Consider the following 21,796-nt stretch of genomic DNA (forward strand, 5'->3'; position numbering starts at 1 on the left):
TGTAGAGCCCACCACCACCAGGCCCGTGGACAGCACGACCACCGAGGGTCTGCACGGGCAGCCGCCCGGCCCAGGCTGCCGTTCCTCCACGTCCCCTCCCACGGTGCAGAAGCGCCACAAGCTGGGGGCACGTGCACCTCGGGACTCAGGGGCAAATCTGCAAATGGCACCCGAAGTGCTTCAGCTCAAAAAGCCAAACCCTACAGATTCTCCAAAAATACGAATACTTTTCTAATGAAGGAAACACCCAACACATTAATGACCAAGCAGCTCCTATTTTTAAGTCAAGGTTGAGTTTCCAAAGTCCCGATTATAAATGGAGCTGCAGTCCGGAGGTTTCTCAAGGCTTCAGCCTGCCCTCGGAGTCGCTCCTTGGAGTCTAAACTATGTCTTTACATTCTGGGGTGAAATCCCCCCAAACAGGAAGACTTCACTCTGCCTGGGGGAAGGTCATCATGCAGGTGTCACTAGCTTACCTTCTACCCTGTGACAGGAACAACCCAAGAAGGGACCATTCCTAACCTGGCCAGCAGCTGTACCCAGAGGCGTGTGACCAATCTCTAGCCCTGCGTTTGAACACCATTTAAAAGAGATTGAGCCTGAAGGAATCATAGGAACACCACACACACACCAGATGTGATGAGGACAGCGGCGCCAGGCCCAGCATCGGTCCTGTGCACACCGTATGTGCTTCTCCAAGAGCAGCAGAGAGCTGCCCAGGCCCGAGGCAGGAAGGCACCAGTCCTCAGCCCAGCCTCACTGGACACATGCAGACTACATAGTAGGGATCTGCTCTTCCGGGAATGGGGCTCGGCCCCAGCTGAGCCACTGTCACAGGCTCGCGGCACACCCCGTGCAGCCACGTGCGACTGCCAGCGTCTCCTGTCCGCGGGCTGCAGCTTGAGCGGCGGGAGCAATGACTCGGGGCCTCTCTGCTCTCTCTGCGCCCGCGGCCCCACTCACCACTGTGGGGGAGGCCTCGTGCAGGCTTTGCTCGGCTCCCAGACGAGAACCTGAGGTCAGAGGTGGGCTCTCCAGGCCCCATAGCGAGGCGGGAACACAGCTGGCCCTCCGCCTGCTCCCCCACCGCCACTGTCCCCTGGGCTTGCCAGGACTTCAGTAAACCCCTCGCAGGGCACGTTCCCACACACATTCCCAGTGTACGGCCAAGGACAGGAGTCATGGGGGCAGCCCTGGACGGGTCCCGAGGACTGGGTCCCCACCATGAGTGCCCCTGACCTGGCCCCCAAGCCAGTTATCCCGAGGCCACAGGGAAGTGAGAGGTGCTGCAGGGATGCATATCCAGACGGCAACACCAAAACTCTGAAAGAACACTGAATTCTAATAATCTACAAAGTACGCATCATTTAGAGATCCTGGGAGGGCCGAGGAGGCAAATATTCAATATACATAATTCAAATAAAAGACAAATAACCCAACCTAAAAATGGACAGGGAACCTGAAATCTCTCCAAAGATGACACACAAAAGGCCCACCCCATGCAGAAATGCTCGACATCACCAGTTGTCAGTGACATGCAGATCAGGACACAAGAGCCTCATCACAGCTGCTATGATGGCAATAATAAAAATACAATAAAAAACTTGGTGAGGACATGAGAAATTCGAAACTCCATATACAGCTGGTGGGAATATAAACTGATGCACTTTGGAAGACAATCTGGAAGTTCCCCACGTTCACCATGAAGTCACCAAATCCCACAAGTCTACTCCTAGGTATATGCCCAAAAGAAATGAAACATACGCCCATTTAAATTTGTACGTTAATGTGCACAGCAGTATTATTCACAACAGCCAAATGGTAGAAACACCACAGATGTCCCCATGGATGAGTGGATATGCAAAAGGTGGCCCATTCACACCATTGGCTATCATTCAGCCTCGAAAAGAAGAGGGACACTGACGCATGCCACCACGTGGACGGGCCGGAGCACATCACACCGAGTGGAGGAAGCCCAGAGGAGACCGCAGGCCGCATGCGCAGGGTCCCGAGGCAGCAAGTCCAGACACAGAAAGCTGGCGGTGGTTACCAGGGGTGGGGGTGGGGAAACGGGGAGTATGGGGCTTCCTTTCGGGGCAGAGGGGTGTTCTGTAATTACATGGAAGTGATGGCTGCAAAACTGTGAACACACTAAAACCAGTGAATCACACACTTCAAGAGGGTCAAAATGGTGAATTCTACTCTACATTAATTTTATCACAAGATTTTAAGGGTAACTTATGGAATGTGAACTATATCCCAAAAAATAAATTTTAATGTATAATAGAAGAAAAAGGTTTTAATGTATATAGCTGTCTTACACAGAGAAATCCAGATACAAACATCCTCTTAAGTGTGTCTTCTGTATTTTCTAGTTCTGAAGGTAAAAATAGTTCCTTTAAACTTCAAGTTTGAGGTACTGTCATTTGTATCCTAGAAAATTTAAAACAAATTTAGCATTCTATCCACCCATCAGCTGTAACTGATATATTGCACTGAATTAAATCAAGTGGTAGAGACAGAAAAGCAGGAATTATGTAATGAAAATGTCAGCTGAGGATAATACTTGGTAGATATAGAAGGCACAAAATGAGATTTGCAGAGTTTAGTCAGAAAAAGTTAGAGGAACGCAGAAGATGCTTAATGAAAAGCCCGATTCCTGACTTGTGTCAGATGGAACCAAACATTTCCCACACTTCTGAGGTGTGTCAAAAAACTTTTCATTAATAATTTTTAAAATTAGCTAAGAAATAAGAGAGCTCTGGCTTCCCTCCCAGAAATTCTAGCTGATGCTATCCTCAGGAGCAGGGGAGGAAAGGACACCCCACTTCTGATAAGGTGCCACCAGTGCCCCAGGCCCTTCTCGCCAAGGAGAGTCCCAGGAGATGGGGGCGGATGCCCCAAACAAGAATAAAGGTGCCAGGAATCACTGTCTAACCCCATACACAAAAGTAAATTCAAAATGGATCAAAGATCTGAATGTAAGTCATGAAACCATAAAACTCTTAGAAAAAAACATAGGCAAAAATCTCATGGACATAAACATGAGTGACCTCTTCTTGAACATATCTCCCCGGGAAAGAGAAACAAAAGCAAAAATGAACAGGTGGGACTATATCAAGCTGAAAAGCTTCTGTACAGCAAAGGACACCATCAATAGAACAAAAAAGGCATCCTACAGTATGGGAGAATATATTCATAAATGACAGATCCAATAAAGGGTTGACATCCAAAATATATAAAGAACTCACATACCTCAACAAACAAAAAACAAATAATCCAATTAAAAAATGGGCAGAGGAGCTGAATAGACAGTTCTCCAAAGAAGAATTCAGATGGCCAACAGACACATGAAAAGATGCTCCACATTGCTAGTTATCAGAGAAATGCAAATTAAAACCACAATGAGATATCACCTCACACCAGTAAGGATTGCCACCATCCAAAAGACAAACAACAACAAATGTTGGCGAGGCTGTGGAGAAAGGGGAACCCTCCTACACTGCTGGTGGGAATGTAAATTAGTTCAACCATTGTGGAAAGCAGTACGGAGGTTCCTCAAAATACTCAAAATAGACTTACCATTTGACCCAGGAATTCCACTTCTAGGAATTTACCCTAAGAATGCAGCACTCCAGTTTGAAAAAGACAGATGCACCCCTATGTTTATCGCAGCACTATTTACAATAACCAAGAAATGGAAGAACCTAAGTGTCCATCAGTAGGTGAATGGATAAAGAAGATGTGGTACATATACACAATGGAATACTACTCAGCCATAAGAAGAAGACAAATCCTACCATTTGCAACAACATGGATGGAGCTAGAGGGTATTATGCTCAGTGAAATAAGCCAGGCAGAGAAAGACAAGTACCAAATGGTTTCATTCATATGTGGAGTATAAGAACAAAAGAAAACTGAAGGAACAAAACAGCAGCAGAAGTACAGAACCCAAGAATGGACTAACAGTTACCAAAGGGAAAGGGACTGCGGAGGATGGGTGGGAAGGGAGGGATAAGGGCGGGGAAAAAGAAAGGGGGCCTTACGATTAGCATGTATAGTGGGGGGCACGGGGAGGGCTGTGCAACACAGAGAAGACAGGTAGTGATTTTACAGCATCTTACTAGGCTGATGGACAGTGACTGTGAAGGGGTATGTGGGGGGGACTTGGTGAAGGGGGTAGCCTAGTAAACATAATGTCCTTCATGTAATTGTAGATTAATGATGCCAAAATAAAAAAAGAAAAGAAAAGAATGAAAGTGCCAGGAGGGGCAGCCAGGTAACCTGTGGTGTCAAAGAAACCAACCCCTAATGTCCTCCCAGCTGCACAGCTCAGATGCGCAGTCTTACCTTGGAGTGCTCGGCCCTGCCAGCTCCTCAGCTGCCCCTGGACAGCGTATGGTCGGACAGGGGCAGCCCCAAGCCCTCTGGCTCCTCTACTGTGGAGAGACCCCTCCGTGTCTGTCCCTAGAAGCTGATCCCACTCCTGTGTCCCCCAGGCTTCAGCTCACTCCAGCCACTCCGGGACTAAAGAAGCGATGGCCCATTGGGGGAATGTGCAATGGGCATTTGCACCAGGAGAGAGTCCTGGACGGCAAGAGAGACCCAATTTCTGCTCAGATTGTAGGTGCTCCAAATGATTATGTAAGAGGTCTGGTCTTTCTAAGAGGGTGCTGACCAGCCACGGCCATGCAAGCGAGCTGTGGCCTCAAGGACGTTTACGAATTAGGGGTGACCCCCGGACGTGAATGCAGGAGCTCTGCACCTGGAAGGCTGCCCTCTCCTGGGACACGAGAGAAACGGAGCCCAACATCTTGGGCTTGTTTCCCAACGGAGTCCTGCAGGACCACGAGGCTGTGGACTACCCCACAAGACCAGCAGACCCCATCCACAAACAGGATGCCCCCACTCCCCAGAAACCACCCACTGCGGCCACACCAGACCACCTGCCCACCCCACCAGGCAGCTCCCTGAGGCCAGCATGGACCTGAGTCACCCCCATCCTCTCTCTGCCTGTCCCCTTGCCCCCACCCTGCAGGCCTCTGGTGGAAGTGGCACTGCTCAAGGCCCCTCGTGGAGCAGGCAGGGCCCTGCTCCTGTGTGCCTTGGCTTGGGGACGTGCCCATGGTGGGTGTGATGTTATGCAGAACACTTGCATTTTCATTCGTGAAGCATTTTTATGTCTTAATTATGCAGCATAAACTTTTAAAATAATTATACACCATGGTGAATGCTGCTGTCCTAGTGCAGAGAAAGCAGACAGCACCCTGGAAGACAGATGGAACCTGGAAGGGCCACAGGCAGCCATGGGGGGGCACGTGGGGGTGGCCCCGGAGGGGGCGCTGGGCCAAGCCAGACAAGGGCCCTGGACACCTGGGTCACAGAGAGGCCAGAACAGGTGCGGGTGGAGAGGAGGAAGGAAAAGAGGACCTACCCCTCTGCTGGGGTAGCAGTGATGTCAACAACAGAGAATCCACCATGGGGTCAGCGCGGGAAGGGGCAGGGCATGAACGCAGCCTGGATTGCTCCTCCAGCCCAGCCTCAGCTCCTTCCTCAGCGGTGACCCGGGCAACCTTGCTAGGACCCCAAGCTGAGGGGCGCCTACTTGCCTCCACCCTGGAGGGAGGAGGATGTCAGGCCAGCAGGTCTCAGGGACTTATGCCATTGCCACCCTCAGGAAGGCATGTAGCTTTCCCGCAGCTGAGGGCTCCGGAATCAGAGCCAATTCTGGGCCAACGGAGAGGCGGCTCTCCTCTGAAGCTCAGACTGCCCACCTGACCGCTGGCAGAAATGCCCATGGCTGACCCCAGGGTACCCACAGGAAGCTGCCCACTGCTGAAGAAGTCAGAGGTAGAGGGGAGCACCAGGCTGACCCAGGAGCAAACTCCAGCACTCTCTACCCCTCACAGCTCCCTCCTGAGCAGAGCCCCTGCCACACCTGGGCCCTCCCCTCCCTCAGGCCCCTGCAGCACCCCCAGATCTGGCCAATGGCCATCCCCAAGGGACACCCAAGATTCCCCCCAAACCAGTCCTTCCTCAGCTGTCCACAGTAAACAGGTGGCCTGGGGACAACCATCCTGCTGCCGGGGGCCACGCCCCAACTCCCCCTCAAGGCCTGACCCTGCACCAGCAGTGCTGCTCAAACTTGACCTCTCACCCCCAAGCCCAAGAGCAGGGTCACCCCATCAACACAGGGAAAGTGCAGACCCTCAAGGGCAGGCAGGGACCCCCACTCCACACTATCATCTAAGGCATCACCAACCATCTTCCCTCTACATGGACAGAGAGGCTGTGCAGGGGGCTGGCCATGCCTGATGCCCCTTGAGGTGGTCCTAGGCCCACGACGGTGAAAGATGATCCACAGGTCCTCAACAATCACGCGGGCGACCAGGGCTGGTGGAGCCCCCCTACCAGACGTGCCCTCAGCGCCTCTCCCCGCAGCCCCTTGAGCCCAGACACGACAGCCTCCCCTGGCAGATGAGGAGGAGGAGGGGCTGCCCCGACACTCTCCCTGCGAGGGAAGCCCAGGAATGCCCGCCCGCCCAGACACAGCTGCAGGCAATCTTTAAGGGGGTCCCTCGTCCTGGCACTTCCCAGGTACCACTCCCCACGGCCACACGGCTCACCAGGGTGGCAGCTGGGGCTGAGGGGCTCCCCCAAAGCCTCCCTCCCCTGAAAGACCCCCTCCACTCACCCCACCAAAAATGGAGTGTTTAACTGCATGCATATTGCACCCCCAAGAGTTGATATTTAAAAATACACAATGTGGTAGCTTCATTCTCTCAAATCTTGAAGTCACATTTCAAAGAGAAAAGGCAGGTGGCCGCCGCATGGGGAGCTGCCAGTGACCAGCCGGGGGCGTGGGAGGCCCTCCTCTGAGCCCCTCGCTGTCCCGGCAGCGAAGGCGCAGGAGGCCAGCCAGCCAGACGGAATTCTGCGGTCTGGGTCTCTGCTCGTCCCTGCCCTGCGGAGCCGCACCACCAAGCGCCCAAGGGCAGGTGCAAGGTGGGCGGCACCTCTGCACTCACTGCCCGCCCGCGGAGCCGCAAAGGGCCTGGGGCGGGCGGAGAGCGGGACGGGGGCGGGGGCGGCAGCCTCAGCTCCGGCCCTGCCGCTGCGGGGTCACCGCGCCCTCAGCTCTGCGGGCCTGTCCCCAGAACAGCAGCCAAAAGTCGGCGCTGGTAGACGGAGGGGCCGGGACCCCAAGGAAGCGCGAGCGACACAGCCCCAGCGCCCACAGAGGTCCAGGAGTGGAAGAAAAGCAAGCCAGAGAAGGAACCCTGGCTCCCCGGTCACCTCCCGGCCTCATTAAGGCTGCGGAGGGACCCCAGCAAGGCCAGAACTGCTGCTACGTAGGGGCCGGGTCCCGCACCGCGAAGCCGGTGGAGCCCGCGAGCGCCGCCATGTGGCCGCCCCTTTTGGTTCAGGCAAAGACCTCACTGCTCCCAAAACGCGGAGTGACAATGACGAACGGCACGCAGTCCCCACGGCTCCCTCCCGAGGTCCGGGCCGCCGCTGGCGGGGGACAGCAGCTCCGCAGTGGCCGCAACAACCAAGAGCCACTGGAGAGGGTGGCGTAGAGGGTAGCGTGAACCCACAGCCTCCCATGCCAACAGGCTCTCCACACACCCCACTCTTGGGCAACCACCCCTGGATGGTGTGTTCCAAGTGCTGAGGGCTGGACCCCTGCGACCACTCCCGAGTGACAGAAGCTTCCATCTGGGCCTCAGCCCCTGCCGACCCCCACCCTGCCCCCAGGTGCCCAGACATCCCCTGGAAAGGCCACCCCTCCTCTGGAGACGGGAGGGCCTGCAGACCAGGTGTCCAGGTGTCCAGGTGAGGCAGGCTGAGAGAGGCTCTCAGGTCTGGGGCACCGTTTCCTGCTGGACGCCTGAAAACCGCAGGCTGGCAGCTCCCGCTAAGGCAGGGTCATCCCAAGGAAGGGGAGGACAGGCTCCGAGAGGGCCCCCAGCTGTCACAGCGACCCTATGCCTGGTGGGGTGGCTGCAACCCTCACCGTGGGACAGGAGACAGCAGGGCACCAGCGTGGAAGTGCAGCCTGCCTCCCCGGGCCCACATCACACCAGAGTTTGGGGATGCAGGAGAAACTCACCACAAAAGCCACAGTCGATCCTGCTGCCTGGACTCTCAGCTGCAGGAGCCACAGAGGCAAAGCCATCTCCCACACACCCGCCCTGAAGCTCACACTCTGGGCACAACCTCCCACCATGACGGAATCCTCAGGGAATTCTGTGTGCTGAGGTATGGGCAGCAGTAACTCAAGTGCACTTGTCTGGGATTTATGGCAATCCCAAGTGAGCCTGCAGTGCCTGTGGGGTGCCACGTTGAGGCCCTCCGGGGAGGGCAGGCCCCAGGACAGCAGGGCCACAGGCGCCCCATGACATCCCTCTGGGCAGACAGCAACAGGGAAGAGCCTCACGTCTCCTTCTATATTTTTAAGCCAATATGACAAGAGACAGGGATTTTAAACCCACAAACTTCCAAGACAGGGACTTCAGTGGAGCAGCAAGAGAACCCCAGGGGCCCCAAGGGCAGAGAACCTGCGGCCACAGAAGAGCTGTGAAGGGGGCAGACATACCCACTCTGGGACCTGCTACCCTGAAAATCGCTTTCCGAAGCGTCGGCCAAGGAGTTTCAGCAATTACAACCTAAGGAAAACAGAGGAGTTTCGAAACCCCAAACCCATTCGCACGCATGTTTGAGAGCTTCGGAACTTCTCCCCCGTGGGGATGAGAGACCCAGGGGGCAGGCGCGGGCACCGAGCACAGAACACAGCAGGCACGGCCACCACCCTGGGCACAGAGCACATACCTGATTTCAAAGGCTTGATGCAAAGAAATCAATGGAAAACATACCGTTAATCGTATGGTGGTTCTGTGCGGAAATGACATTGGGTAAAAAACAAGCTATTTGCATTACTTAGGCCCATTTCTTTTCACTTTTCTGATGTGCTTCTGGGACCTTTCAAGCCACACGTGGTTCACGTTCCTCAGGCGCTGTGTTCCCACTGGGCTGTGCTGTCCAGCACTAAGGAGGCCCAGGAGAGCCTGGGACCATCGGCCAGGTCATCTGGGATTCGGAAGCCTTTGAATATACCCCCACCATGTCACCTGGGAACCCGGGGTAGGACACAAGTCCAGAGGAGAACCAGCTCCCGTGCTCCCCAGGCTCAGACATGCAGACCCAACTCACTGTGTGAAGAGCAGGACTGACTGCGCAGAAGTAGGGAGACACGACCTTCCTGCCGGGAAGCCCAGCACCCAGCCTACTGTGCAGCCCTGCCCGCTGCCTGTCTCCGTGGGTGTCTCCCCAACCTGGCCCAACAGCTCCAGGTCCCGAGTGCAGGCTCCACCCTGCACCAGGTTCTGCTCCAGGTGTGCAGGGCAGAGGCAAAAACCCCAGGCTCAGGCGGGCCCCAGGGCTGATGAGGTGCTGGATGGGGCAAGAAGGCTCAGGTACCACCTGGAGTCCCCCAGGAGCAGGGATGGGACTGTAGAACAGCCAGGGCAGCAGTAATGTCCAAACACCTAGGGGCGATGGCCTGTCCCCACAGTGGAAGCCCACCCAAGAGAGGACACAGGGTTGGGGAGGAACACAGGCCTGGTGTTAACACAGGCTCTGGGCCCCAGCCTGCCTGGTTGCCCCGTGGCTGCCTCCAAATGATCCAACCTGTGTGTGCCTCGGTTTTCTTATCTGTAAAATGGGAAAACTCATAGCACCGTCTGCAAAGGCCAGGGTGAGAATTGGCAATTTATGTAAAAGACTTAAAAAGCAGAACCAGCACCTAGCACATAGCTGCACTGCCACCAGGTTCAGGAAGAACCAGGCAGTGCAGGGCCAGGCTCCTGCACCCAGTCTCAGTCAGTCTCAGCTGGCCTGGGCCAGCCCCCATCCCCAAGCCCCGTCACAATCTGCAAGAGCCCCTGCCTCCGGCCAGAAGGGTCCAGGCTGCAGAGGAAAGGGCTGCGTCGTGGCCGGGGCCTCCCAGATGGAGGTGGGGAACACGAGGCAGTGCCCAGGAATGCCGGCAGGATGTGGGAGCCTTCCCGCAGGCCAACCAAATGCCCACTGACATGAACAGGCCAGTCATGCAAGGGAGCGGGAGCCACAGGTCCTTCCTCCAATGTGGGACATGTTCCTGCCACAGGCCAGAAAGGCCCCCAGCTACCTCCTCGCTGGCCGCAGCAGTGCCCAATGGGGGGCACCGTCAGGCCAGCTGCCTGGGCCCCAGAGCCAAGGGCCTGGGACGGACCCCAAACACTCATGGGAAACCGCTCTGGGGCAGGGGTGCTGATGGGAGTGTGCTGGGGTCACAAGGGCATGACTCTACAGGCGGCAGACATAGAGGACTTGGGTGTCAGCGCACACAGTCAGCCATTCACTCCGGTAGCTCAAGAAAAAAACTATTGTATTTGTACCGTAACTTTGTGACTGGTTCAAATTTTTTTTAATGTTTAAAATATCAAATCTCAATAAAAACAAAACCAACCAACATCCCATTCCTTCAAAACCCTGGTTCAAACTAAACCATGGGTTTTCTGCATCACCTGTTTGGCACCCCAGCATCCCCCCAACCCCCCCTGGCATGGTTGTGTGTCTGACTCCACTAAGAGTCCGCCCCATCTGGGGCAGCCCTGACCTCAGATTCCAGCCCCTGCTCACACTCTGAGGAAAATGGGGGTGGGGGGAGGGCAGCCCCGGGGGGCTGTGGGGGCCGTCCAAAGACACCCAGGGCCAGCTCGGCAGTGTGAGTGAGGGGCTGGCTGGACGGAAGCTGTGGTGTGGCAGGCTCTGCCCCTCCCAAACCCACGGCAGCCACCCAGAAGGACAGGACAGGACCTCAGATAGCACCACCTGCCTGCAGTATGAGAAAAAACACCCTTCTTGGCTTCCGCACCTGGGTTCACTGTACTGACTCCCTTATCCCAACAGGGTGCCCACCCCAACACCCTCGCCACCGCAAGCAGGCCACAGACAACGAGGAGCCACGGCAATGGCAGAGAGACCCGGATCCAGACAAAGGTTCCACCCACACAGGAAGCTGGGTGGGAAAACCTGTAAAAGGGACACCAGCCTCATTCAAAAATGCTGTCAGAGAGCTGGGTCCATCAGGCCCCCGTGGCTGCCCCAGGCATGGCCTTTTTAGCTCTTCTGACTTGTGGGAGCCTTTTCCCCCCACCCCCACCACATCTACAGGCCCTGCTTCTGCTGCTGGTCTCTGCTCAGGAGGCGCCCCAACATGGACCAGGAAGGAGGCCAGAGGCTGAGGCCCTGTGTTCCCTGCACTGCTGCCTACCCAGCAAGCTGGGTCACTCGGCTGACAGAACCCTGCATAAGAGCCTGGACAGCTTCTCAGGGCACAACCCCACACGGCTAGCTGTGCTCCGCAGGAAGACGCCAGAGAGGCCTGGCCCAGGTGGCCTAGGGTGAACAGGTTTCCTCCAAATCAACACATTCACTTTAAAATTAAAGTTTTAAGGCTACTTCTACAAGCTTAACAGAGGACGTGGCCCTGTGAACACCCTACCATGTACTCCCTTGACACTAAACCACCGAAAATGCACACGGCCCCTTACCTGCCCATCAGTGGGGCTGTAAATAAAGACGAGGAGCAAGTTGTGCTCCTGGCCTGAAACAACCCGCATAATTCTGGCCGCCATAGTTCCTAACACGGCAGAGAAGACAGGCACTTCCAGATGGTGGCGTGAGGATCTCTGCAGACCCTCTCCCCGGCAAAACCACCCTAACTCCCGGGCACCATAGAAACAACCACTAAAAGTCTCTGGAAAGTGTCCCATGGGCACCAGCAATGGAGAGGCCTCTCCTGAAGGACGGAGACTGGCTGCAGGCCCTTGGGATGAAAACACCAACCAGGGGGTGGCGCTCACCCCCAGCTCCAGTGCAGCCTGGTTTCTCCCAGGAGCAGCTCCCGGTTCCCATCACCCTGTTGAGCTCCTACATTCCAGGAAAGAGGCAGGAAGTGGGGCTCCCAGCCCCGCCCCGCCCCCGCTTGGGGTGCAGCGGGTGGAGAGCCCTGACCACAGCTTGCACACACGGCAGAGGACCGACCAGGAGGGGCAAGCCGAGACAACCGGGGCCACAACCCACTTAGAGCGGGTGCCTCCCCTGCCCTTGCCACAAGCTCCAGAGGAGGTGTTCAGAGGGTCCGGCCTGGAAGTGGGGGGGCTCTGTAGCCCTCCCTAAAGATGGGTAATTGCCTGGAAGAGAGCACGGGCAAGTTCAAGCTTAAGGCTGCTGACAGAAACAGGGGGGAACTGAGCGGAGTGATTTTGAGGGAGCTGGCAGCTCCCAGGTAAGAGCACAGCAGCAGAAGCCTCACAGTTTATCAGGCAGGGCCTGCTCAGAGGCTGTAAGTGGACCAGACGTCGGGGCAGTGCATCCCCAGTGTAAGCAAACCCACTGAGCCCTCAGCAGGCACTCAGAGGAGGCCAGAGGGTGAGGTTGGCTCCGAAGGAGGCAGAGCACCCAGAAGTTTAACGGGGGCCCAGAGAGTCCAAAAAGCGAGAACACAGCCTTGTCTGCAGGAGGCTCAGGAGTGCCCTGGTCTAGACAAATCACTACACAAATAAGGACGTGAACAGTACATTAGCGACCCGGGGGCCATCATGCTGGTACAACATCTTACCCAAGATATCTATCCCATTTTCAACAAAACACTTGGGGAGATGCAAACAAACAGTAAAGTGACCCAAACACAGAAGGGAAAAAAGAGAAACAAATTGCTTTTGAAGGGGCATAGTCACTGGGCTCGGCAGAAAAGACTTCAAAGAAGCTACTATAAATATATCCAAAGAACTAAAGAAAATCATAAAGAATTAAAAGAGAGTATAATGACAATGTCTCATTAAATAAAGTATCAATAAAGAGATAAAATTATAAAAAATAATCAAATTAAAAGTCTGGAATTGGACAACAAATAAAAAATTCACTATAGGGGCTCAACAGTAGATTTGAGCTGGCCAAAGAATTGGTGAATTTGGAGATAGATCAATAAAGATTATGCAGTCTGAAGACCAATGAGAAGACAAGATTAGGAAAGTGAAAGCCTGAGAGAATGTGGGGCAGTGTATGTGCACCTACGCGGGAGCAGTGGGAGTGCAGGAGGAGGGCAGAGAGGCACAGGAGAGACAGTCACAGCACTAACGACTGAGAACACCCCAAGCTGGATGAAAATATTGATCTAGACACCCAAAAAGCACAACAAAGTCCAAGTAGGATAAACACAAAGAGATCCACAGCTTCATATATAATAGTCTAAACAAACTCTGAATGACAAAGAAAAACATTTCAAAAAAAATAAACTAGAAGCAAATATAGGCAGGAAGCACCTTGACATTACCTGGCTCCAAAAGCAAGGAAACAAAAGCAAAAATGACCAAGTGGGACGACACCAAACTAAAAGCTGCCACACAGCGAAAGACACCAACAGAATGAAGAGGCAGCCTGTTGAGTGGGGGCGAGTCCGTGCAAACCATGGATCTGACGAGGGGCTAATATTCAAAATAGATAAAGAACCCATACAATCCCACAGGGGGAAAAATCCAATTAAAAAATGGGTAGAAGATGTGAATCGACATTTTTTCGAAGAAGACATGCAGATGGCCAACAGGCATGTGAAAGATGCCCCACATCACTGATCATCAGGAAATGCAATCAAAGCCACAGTGAGATACTGCCTCATGCCTGTTAGAATGGCCATTATCAACAAGACAAGACATAACAAGGGTTGAGTGAGAACGTGGAGAGAAGAGAACCCTCCCGCACTACTGGGAATGTAAACTGGTGCAGCCACTGTGGAAACCAGTATGGAGATTCCTCAAAAAACTTAAAAACCAGAAATACCATATTGACCCAGTAATTTCACTTCTGGGAATTTATCTGAAGAAAATTGAAACACTAATTTGACAAGATACATGCACCCTATGTTTATTGCAGCCTTATTTACAATAGCCAAGATATGGAAGCAACCTAAGTGTCCATGAATAAAGGAAATATGGTACATATATATCACAGAGTATTACTCAGTCATAAAAGGAACGAAATTTTGCCATTTGCAACAACACAGGATCAATCAACCTTGTGTACATTATGCTAAGTGACATGTCAGAGAAAGACAAATACCATGTGATTTCACTTATAAGTGGAATAAAAAAAAACCCTCATAGAAAAAAACCCTCACAGATTTGTTTGCCAGAGGTGGGAGTTGGGAGGTGGGAAAAATGTATGAAGGGGATAAAAAGCTTTCAAGGGGGTAAAACTTCCAGTTATAAAATGAACAAGCCCTGGGGGGGATGTAAGGTGCAGCACGGTGACCACAGCTGGTGACACCGCACTGCATATTTGAAAGCTGCTGCGAGTGAACTCCAACAGTCCTCGTCATCACAAAAAAGGGATTTTGTAACCACGCATGGTGACAGATTATGGTGATCATTTCCTAACATATACAAATACCGAATCATTGTTGTACACTTGAAACGAATATACTATGTCAATTACACCTCTATAAAAATGTTTTTAATTAATAAAGAATTGATGCCAATCCTTCACAAACTTAAAACAAGTGGAAGAGGAACAGTTCCCATTCCGAACTCGCGGCTGGTACCATCCAAGACATCATGAGAAGGAAAAACACACCAATATCCCTTGTGAGTAAGGACACAAAAATCCTCAGCATACTACTAGCAAACAGAATCCAGCGACTTATAAAAAGGATCATACATCATGACCAGATGCGACTTACCCCAAGAATACAATGTCAGTTCAACATACAAAATCAATCAGTATTATACTATGTAATAATAGAATACAGGACAAAAACCATGTGATTATATCAACAGACACAGAGCAGCACATGACAAACTTCAACATCCCTTCAAACAATCTCAGAACAGAAGGCATGGGCTTAGCCTAGTGCAGGGCACCTGTGTGACACCACGCTCAGTGGCGAAACACGGAATGCCTCCCACCAAGATCAGGAACAAGACCAGCAGCCACCCACACCACTTCTAGCCAGGTGGCAGGGCAAGAAAAGGAAAAGCATCCAGGCTGGAAAGGAAAAAGTGTCCGTATTTGCAGATGACATGATCTTATATACAGAAAATCCCGGGAATCCACTAAAAAGCTGTTAGAATAAAAGAGTTCGGCAAAATGGCAAGATACAAGATCAATATGTGAAAATGTACTTTACTCCTACCAAATAGCAATGAAATTAAGAAAAAAATTCCATTTACCATAGCATCAAAAAGGATACAATACTTTGGAATAAATTTAACAGAAGAATCCCAAAGCTTGTACTCTGATCAAGTTTCTTTCTTCCTTCCCCCTCTCTCCCCACAACCTCTCCCTCCCTTCCTCCCTCCCTCTCTCTCTCTCTCTCTCTCTCACACACACACACACACACACACACACACACACGTGCATGCGTGCACACACATGCACAGAAAAGGAGCAGGCTTCTAGGCTTCTAGGAGCTACATCATGCTTGACAACGGCAGGCCATGGGTTAGTTAGTTTGCTGGAGACATGGCCGCACCTGGTGAAATGACTCACATGCAGGGCAAGGCGCAAGCATGAGCACAGGACACGAAGCGAGGGACCGGGGGTCTCCCACAGCCTCAGCCACACAGCGTGGTACCTACCCAGACAGGACCGCCTGGGGGGGGCTCTGATTTCTTCATCCTTACCATCTGCAGCTACAGTTAAAAAGAGAAACAGGAAGAAGACAAGCAGACAGGGTTAACACACAAGCAGCCCCCAGACCTTTTTGCATTTCTTTCTTAAAAAGTAGGTTTGGTTTCTGAGCATTAGGAAATACATTCTCTGAATTACTTTTCTCCAAACCTACCCTCTTCCGATAGGAGTGGTCTGGCGGGTGGGGGAGAACTTGGGACCAAAAATGACAAGTCACCATATTTTCATTTAATTTCTATGGTCAGAGGTGGCATAAGCCCACCCCACGCCTGCTCGGGTGACAAGGACACAGCAGGTCCCACTCTATTTCCCCTGCAAACCCATCTGCATGTGCAGTTTGGTTATAATATATTGTCCAGGTCAAAACTCTTCAGAAGGTTGCTTGATAAAGCTGTTTTCAGAGTACACTCAACACCCACTGTAAAAGCAGAGCTGGGTCAACACCCGGACCTTGACAAGCAGATGGCTGAGTGTCACCACACGTCACACCAGGGTGCCGCCTGCAACTGCCTCCTGCGTGACCTCCTAGGAGCCCTGACAATGTTCTCAGTGATTCGACTCTGAGGCACCTTGCTGCCCACCCCACCCGAAAACCCCCAGCTCGGTGCTGCCCCAGGACAGGTTCAGGCCGGCAGGGTTCAGGGTGGGAAGAGTCAGACTGTCTGTCACACACCGAGCTAGCTACCTGCGCAGTTTCTTAGTTAGAAAAGCAACAGGATCCGGTCTGTGCTCTGGAGAAGCACCTCTGTGCAGGACGGACCAGAGGAGAGCAAGTCCCAAAGCAGACCCGTGGGGACGTCACTGACAACCCGCCCGACGAAGGCAGGGCGCTCAGAGCAGCCCCGCTTTCCAGCTCCACCCCACTCCTCCGCAAAGGCCCGTCTCTGATAGGGGGAGGGCCCTGGGACCACTGGCCCACAGAAGCAAGGCTGTGCGATGTCCCAGACCAGGTCATTAAGGAGACATACCTCCACCCCGATCTCTCAGACGCACCCCTCAGGAGCCAGCCACCAGGCTGTAAGGAAGCCCAGGCCACGCGACAAGGGAACTGGCGGGTGTGCAAGCAGAGAGGGAGGGGGAGAGAGGGTGCAGGAGAGGGAAGGAGACCAAACACACGGTGCTTGGGGTCGCCCTGCCAAACTGCCCAAGCGCAGAGTCACGGGCAAAAACGCTGTCCTTTCAAGTCGCTCAGTTCTGGGGTCCCTCACCGAGCAGCCACAGAGACCGGAACAAAAGACGAGGAGGCAGAAGCCCCCACAGGGCCAAGACACGGGGGGTCTGCCATGCTGGGTGGCCAGAGGACAGGGCCGGGGGACGGCCACCTGGCAGCTGAGGGAAATCACCATGAGTCCCAGGGCTGCAGGCGCCCACGGGAGGTCTGAGCCAGAGCCCGTCTGGCGGGCAGTGCTGAGCACGGGGCGGCGGATGGTGCCGACGGGCTGGGGGTATCAGGTTCTGCAGCGCAGGGGCCGGGAGGAGGTGTGACTGCAGGGCCCCGTCACAACCGAGATGAGATGAGCTTCCATCGGAGCCCAGGCAGCGGCAGGGCAGACAGAGGACTTGTGCCCTGATGTCCATGAACATCCATAACCCTTGAAAATGCAGCACAGTTGGTAGATAAACATTCGTGGGGGTGGGGGGCTCTCAGCCTTCATTCTCAAAATAGTATGTGACCCTCCTCACCCAACATTTTTATGGCTCTATTGACATATAGTTATGTATCATAAAAAGTTAACTTTTAAAGTGCACAATTCAATGACTTTTAGTATGCCCAGAGCTTTGCAACCACGACTACCTACTTTTAGAACACAGCCATCACTCCACAAAGAAACCCCCCCACTAGCAGTCCCTCCCCACTCCCCCATCTACCCCCCAGCCAATTCCATTCTGGAACTTGGAGTGTTGAGATCTGGGGCAAATGTCAAATGAATCTAATCACCTGACTTTAAGCCACAGACAGTCTCCTTTCTCAAATAAAATAAAATGAACCCAGGAAGCAACCTAAGTGTCCATCGGTAGATGAATGGATAAAGAAGAGGTGGTACATATACGCAATGGAATACTATACAACCATAAGAAAGAAAGAAATCGTACCATTTGCAACAACATGGATGGAACTAGAGAGTATTATGCTCAGTGAAATAAGTCAGGCAGAGAAAGACAAGTGCCAAATGATAGCCCCCATTGTGGAGTATAACAATGAAGCAAAACTGAAAGAACAAAATAGCAGCAGAGTCACAGACTCCAAGAAGGGACTAGTGGTTACCAAAGGGGAGGGGTGGGGAAGGGCAGGTGGGGAGGGAGGGAGAAGGGGACTGAGGGGTATCATGATTGGTGCACATGGTGTGTGTGGGGTCACGGGGAAGACAGTGTAGCCCAGAGAAGACAAATAGGGCCTCTGTGGTATATTACTACACTGATGGACAGTGACTACAATGGGGTATGGGGGGACTTGATAATAAGGGTGTATGTAATAACCACATTGCTTTTCTTGTGAAGCCTTCATAAGACTGTATATCAATGATACCTTAATAAAAATAAATATATATATATATATATAAATGAACCCAACTGTGTATCTGCTGGTGGCATGCATGCCCATGAAGAGGCACCATTCCGAGGGACTGTAAACACAGTGATCTCCCGGTAAGACGCCCAGCAAGATGACCTGGAGCCTGCCTTCCTTCCGAGACCACTGCAAGCAAGCAGGGAAGCTAGTGCACGCCAGCATCAGTGGCCTGACAGCCCGTCATTCCTGGGTCCTTGAGAAACAGGTGGAAGGGAGTCAGCCCCGACCTCAGAGTCTGTGAAGTGTCAAGCAGGGTCAGCATGACACCCAGAGGCTCTCACTACCATAACATTCCGCTAGCTCCACCCGCCACAAAGGCCAAGAGCCGGTCACGCCAACGCCTGTCCCAGAGCCCAGGCTGTGGTCTCCACATGCCACATCCGGATTCTATGGCTCCCAGAAGAAATGGCCTGTTCCAGGTCTGGGGCAGGAAACACAGACAGCAGGCTCAGAGCATCTTGTCGCCTTGTCATGCCAAGACTGGGGATCCACGAGACCCCTGGTGATGCGCCGCAAGGTCAGCAGCCGCATGAAGGGCTGCTGGCAGGGAGCAGGCAGCAAGTGCTTCAGCAAGTGCGATCCTGGCAATCAGGGAGACACAGCAAATATGCCTGAAGCCACACCTTCAGAATGATGTAAAAACAAACAGGATGCCAGCGAACCACTTCTAAAAACAGGCAGATAAAGACAAAGAAGCGTTTAGCCACCTTTCCTTTGTAAGTTGTACCACTGGATGACTGAACGCGTTTATGGGGAAGTCTCTTCAGGGAAGCACTCCAGCTAACGGATCAACAAAGGCAGACGGAGCTGAAACTCTGAAGCCCATGGTTAACGGTTAACGGGCACAGCGTTGAGCGCCCTCCACCACTAACATCCAGAATTAGATAAGCTGACCAGACATGCTCCTGGTGGCCGAACACAGCAGTCTTGCGAAAAACAAAAGCAAACAGAAGCAGACCTGTTCTGTTTCAGTCATCTGGGTCCCATTATCTTTTCCAGGGCACACCTGAAACAGGCGGTCAGCTCCCATGACGCTCCCCCAACAGAAGCCAGGGTGGGACCCCCTCCAAGCAGCACTTCTCAGAATGTGACCTGAGGAAACTCACTCAGAATCCTGTCAAGTGAAGAGCTGCCTCAGAGAATCTGGCTTAGGGCTCACGCCTGCACCTCTAGCACACACCTGCGTGACCCCGAGGGGCTCACAGAGCCATCTACCTGCTTTCAACAGAGACACACTCCAAGAGGAAGGGGGGTCAGGGAGGGCCCTAAAAAGAAAACCACCAGCCAGAGTGTGCCCGTAACCGGATCCTGACTCAAGAAAACTAACCAGCCAAAAAGTCAGGAAGCAGTGAGATAGCTGGAAACACAAAGATTGGGTATTTGACAGCAAGAATCATTAATTTTATGGTTGATAATGGTATTGTGGTTATGTTTTTAAAGCCCTTATCTTTTAGAGATAGATCACAAACTATCACAAATAGAATATGTCTGCAATTTGCTTCAAAAACTGCAGGACCAGGGCCTAGGGAGTCCTGAGGTGGGTGATTCCACATGGAGCTCCGCACGCTGTGCCCTACTCTTGTGTATGTTTGAAATCCCCCACAGGAAAAAGGAAAAGGGGACATGGCATGTACGGACAGACAGTGGATGGGGGGCACGTCAGCCCCTCCAGTCAGTTTCCCTAACACATGGCCTCTGTGGACACCATCCCAGTGGGCTGTCCCAGGAGCTGGGCCTCACTACCCTGCAGAGGCCGACTCCAGGGCGCCACACACACCCCCGCCCACCTCCAAGGGCTCAGAAAACACCTTTGAACCAGTCCGGTACGAGTTTTGTCAAAGGAGACTGACAGTGGACAGCACCCCAGGCCGTCACCTCTGGGCGGGGACAGAGAGCTGTTTGTCCTCACTTTATACTTCTGCACTTCCCCAAAGCATCTACAATATTAACTGCTCTTTATAATCAGATACCAAATTGTGTGATTTTTTAAAGTAACTTGTTTTTCTCCTTTAATGTCATTTATATTTCTTTAACTTTCACATTGAATTGCTGACCTTCAAAGTTAAAAACCTCTATAAGAGTTAACTGGAAAACATTTAAGCCTTTATGTTTTTAGGCTGACTATCCTATCAGAATGCTGGAATTTGGGGGCATCCAGACCGGGCCTGAGCTAAAGACCTGGGAGGTGCTGGCTGAGATGAGGGCTGCCCTGGCCTCAGGAGCCCTCTTCTGGCTTCACACCAGCAACGGAGCCCTCCTCACTGACACGCCTGACCAGCTCTTCTCCATCCTCTGCCACTCGGAGGCCCGTGCCGTCACCGGCCCCATCCAGGCCAAATTCTGGGCCCAGCCTTCGTCACACCTGGAAAGCCCTCCTGCCACGTGAGGTGGCAAGCACAGGTTCCCAGCGCCGACGGGCATGGGGTCGCTAACCCACTCACCAGAGAAGGCCACTTATTAAAACCCAGATTCCAGCCTAAGTTAGGATTCACATTTTCAACTCAATCCTAGTTAACTGCAATAGAAATAGTCTTTTTGGAGGAATTTGGGTCAAACACTAACAGCCAAGAGAGAAGGATAAGTATCCCACTTCTGCCCCTTGCGAGAGGCCACAGCATGCACAACTTCCTGCCCACAAAGCCTCCCAGGGTGCCAGCTGCCAGCAATAAAGACCCGCTGGAAGAAGGGGAGCATGCAGGTGTGGGCTGCTGATGGCACACCTGCACCTCAGCAAGGCCACAAAAACACTGACCTGTAAGTGTGCTCCATCACCCAGAGGCTCACACACCTGCCCTAGCTGGCACCCCACCTCACCAGTGCCTACACACACTGCAAGGGAGGTCACAAAGCCAGGTCTCCTGTTTCAGAGCACCCATGGGCACTGGGTCCCCTCTCACCTTCCCTCCCCCGCGGGTGAGGACGGACATTCCTGACAACCCCTCACACTGCCCCTTCTGCCGTCAGCTAGGAGACCAGCGCCAAATTAAAGGTGAGCTTCAAGGGGCACAGAGAGAAAGAGGCAGAAAGCCTGTGATCAAAGAGAAACAAGCGCCAAGCCCCTCACCTGGCAAGGGATCCAGGCTGGAGGAGGCGAGCCCAGCAGAGCACCAGCCCCACCCGCGGGTGACTTCCTGACTCACACAGGGAGGCACAGATCTACAGAGGACGGCCCAGCAGTGGGGAGAGAGAACAAAGCCTCACCAGAAGCACACAGTGGCGGCCCCTTTGTGGTTCAGTGACACTGACTGGTCCAGGCTATGCATCAGAGCTGGAGGCTGACCTATTTTCTCCAACAACTAAAATCAGCACACATTCATTTACTCTAAAAACCGAAGGTACACAGGGGAAAGGACCAGTTCACACGGAAGGAAAACACAGGGCGAGCCTCCAGCCCACAAGAGGCCCAGACTAAACAACTCGGAGAAAACACTTTTCTAAGCAGCAGCTGAGGTTAAACACACAGTCCCAGACAAAATCATGGTGAGAGTGTCCTAG

At 53.0% G+C, this 21,796-nt stretch overlaps 1 protein-coding gene across 2 annotated transcripts in view; it reads right to left on the minus strand.

Annotated features, from left to right (window-relative positions):
* Window positions 1–21,796, minus strand: part of SLC66A2 (solute carrier family 66 member 2) — a 42,026-nt gene that overhangs the window by 12,792 nt on the left and 7,438 nt on the right. The window contains exon 3 of one of the 2 annotated variants that reach the window (XM_036884098.2): window positions 15,681–15,734. The exons of the other annotated variant lie outside the window; for it this stretch is intronic. Within the exon in view, the coding sequence (XP_036739993.1) occupies window positions 15,681–15,734 (54 nt within the window). The remainder of the gene's footprint in view (window positions 1–15,680; window positions 15,735–21,796) is intronic. 2 annotated transcript variants of the gene reach the window in all.

The sequence above is a fragment of the Manis pentadactyla genome, chromosome 6 (assembly GCF_030020395.1).
Source record: "Manis pentadactyla isolate mManPen7 chromosome 6, mManPen7.hap1, whole genome shotgun sequence".
NCBI classification, from domain to species: Eukaryota; Metazoa; Chordata; class Mammalia; order Pholidota; family Manidae; genus Manis; species Manis pentadactyla.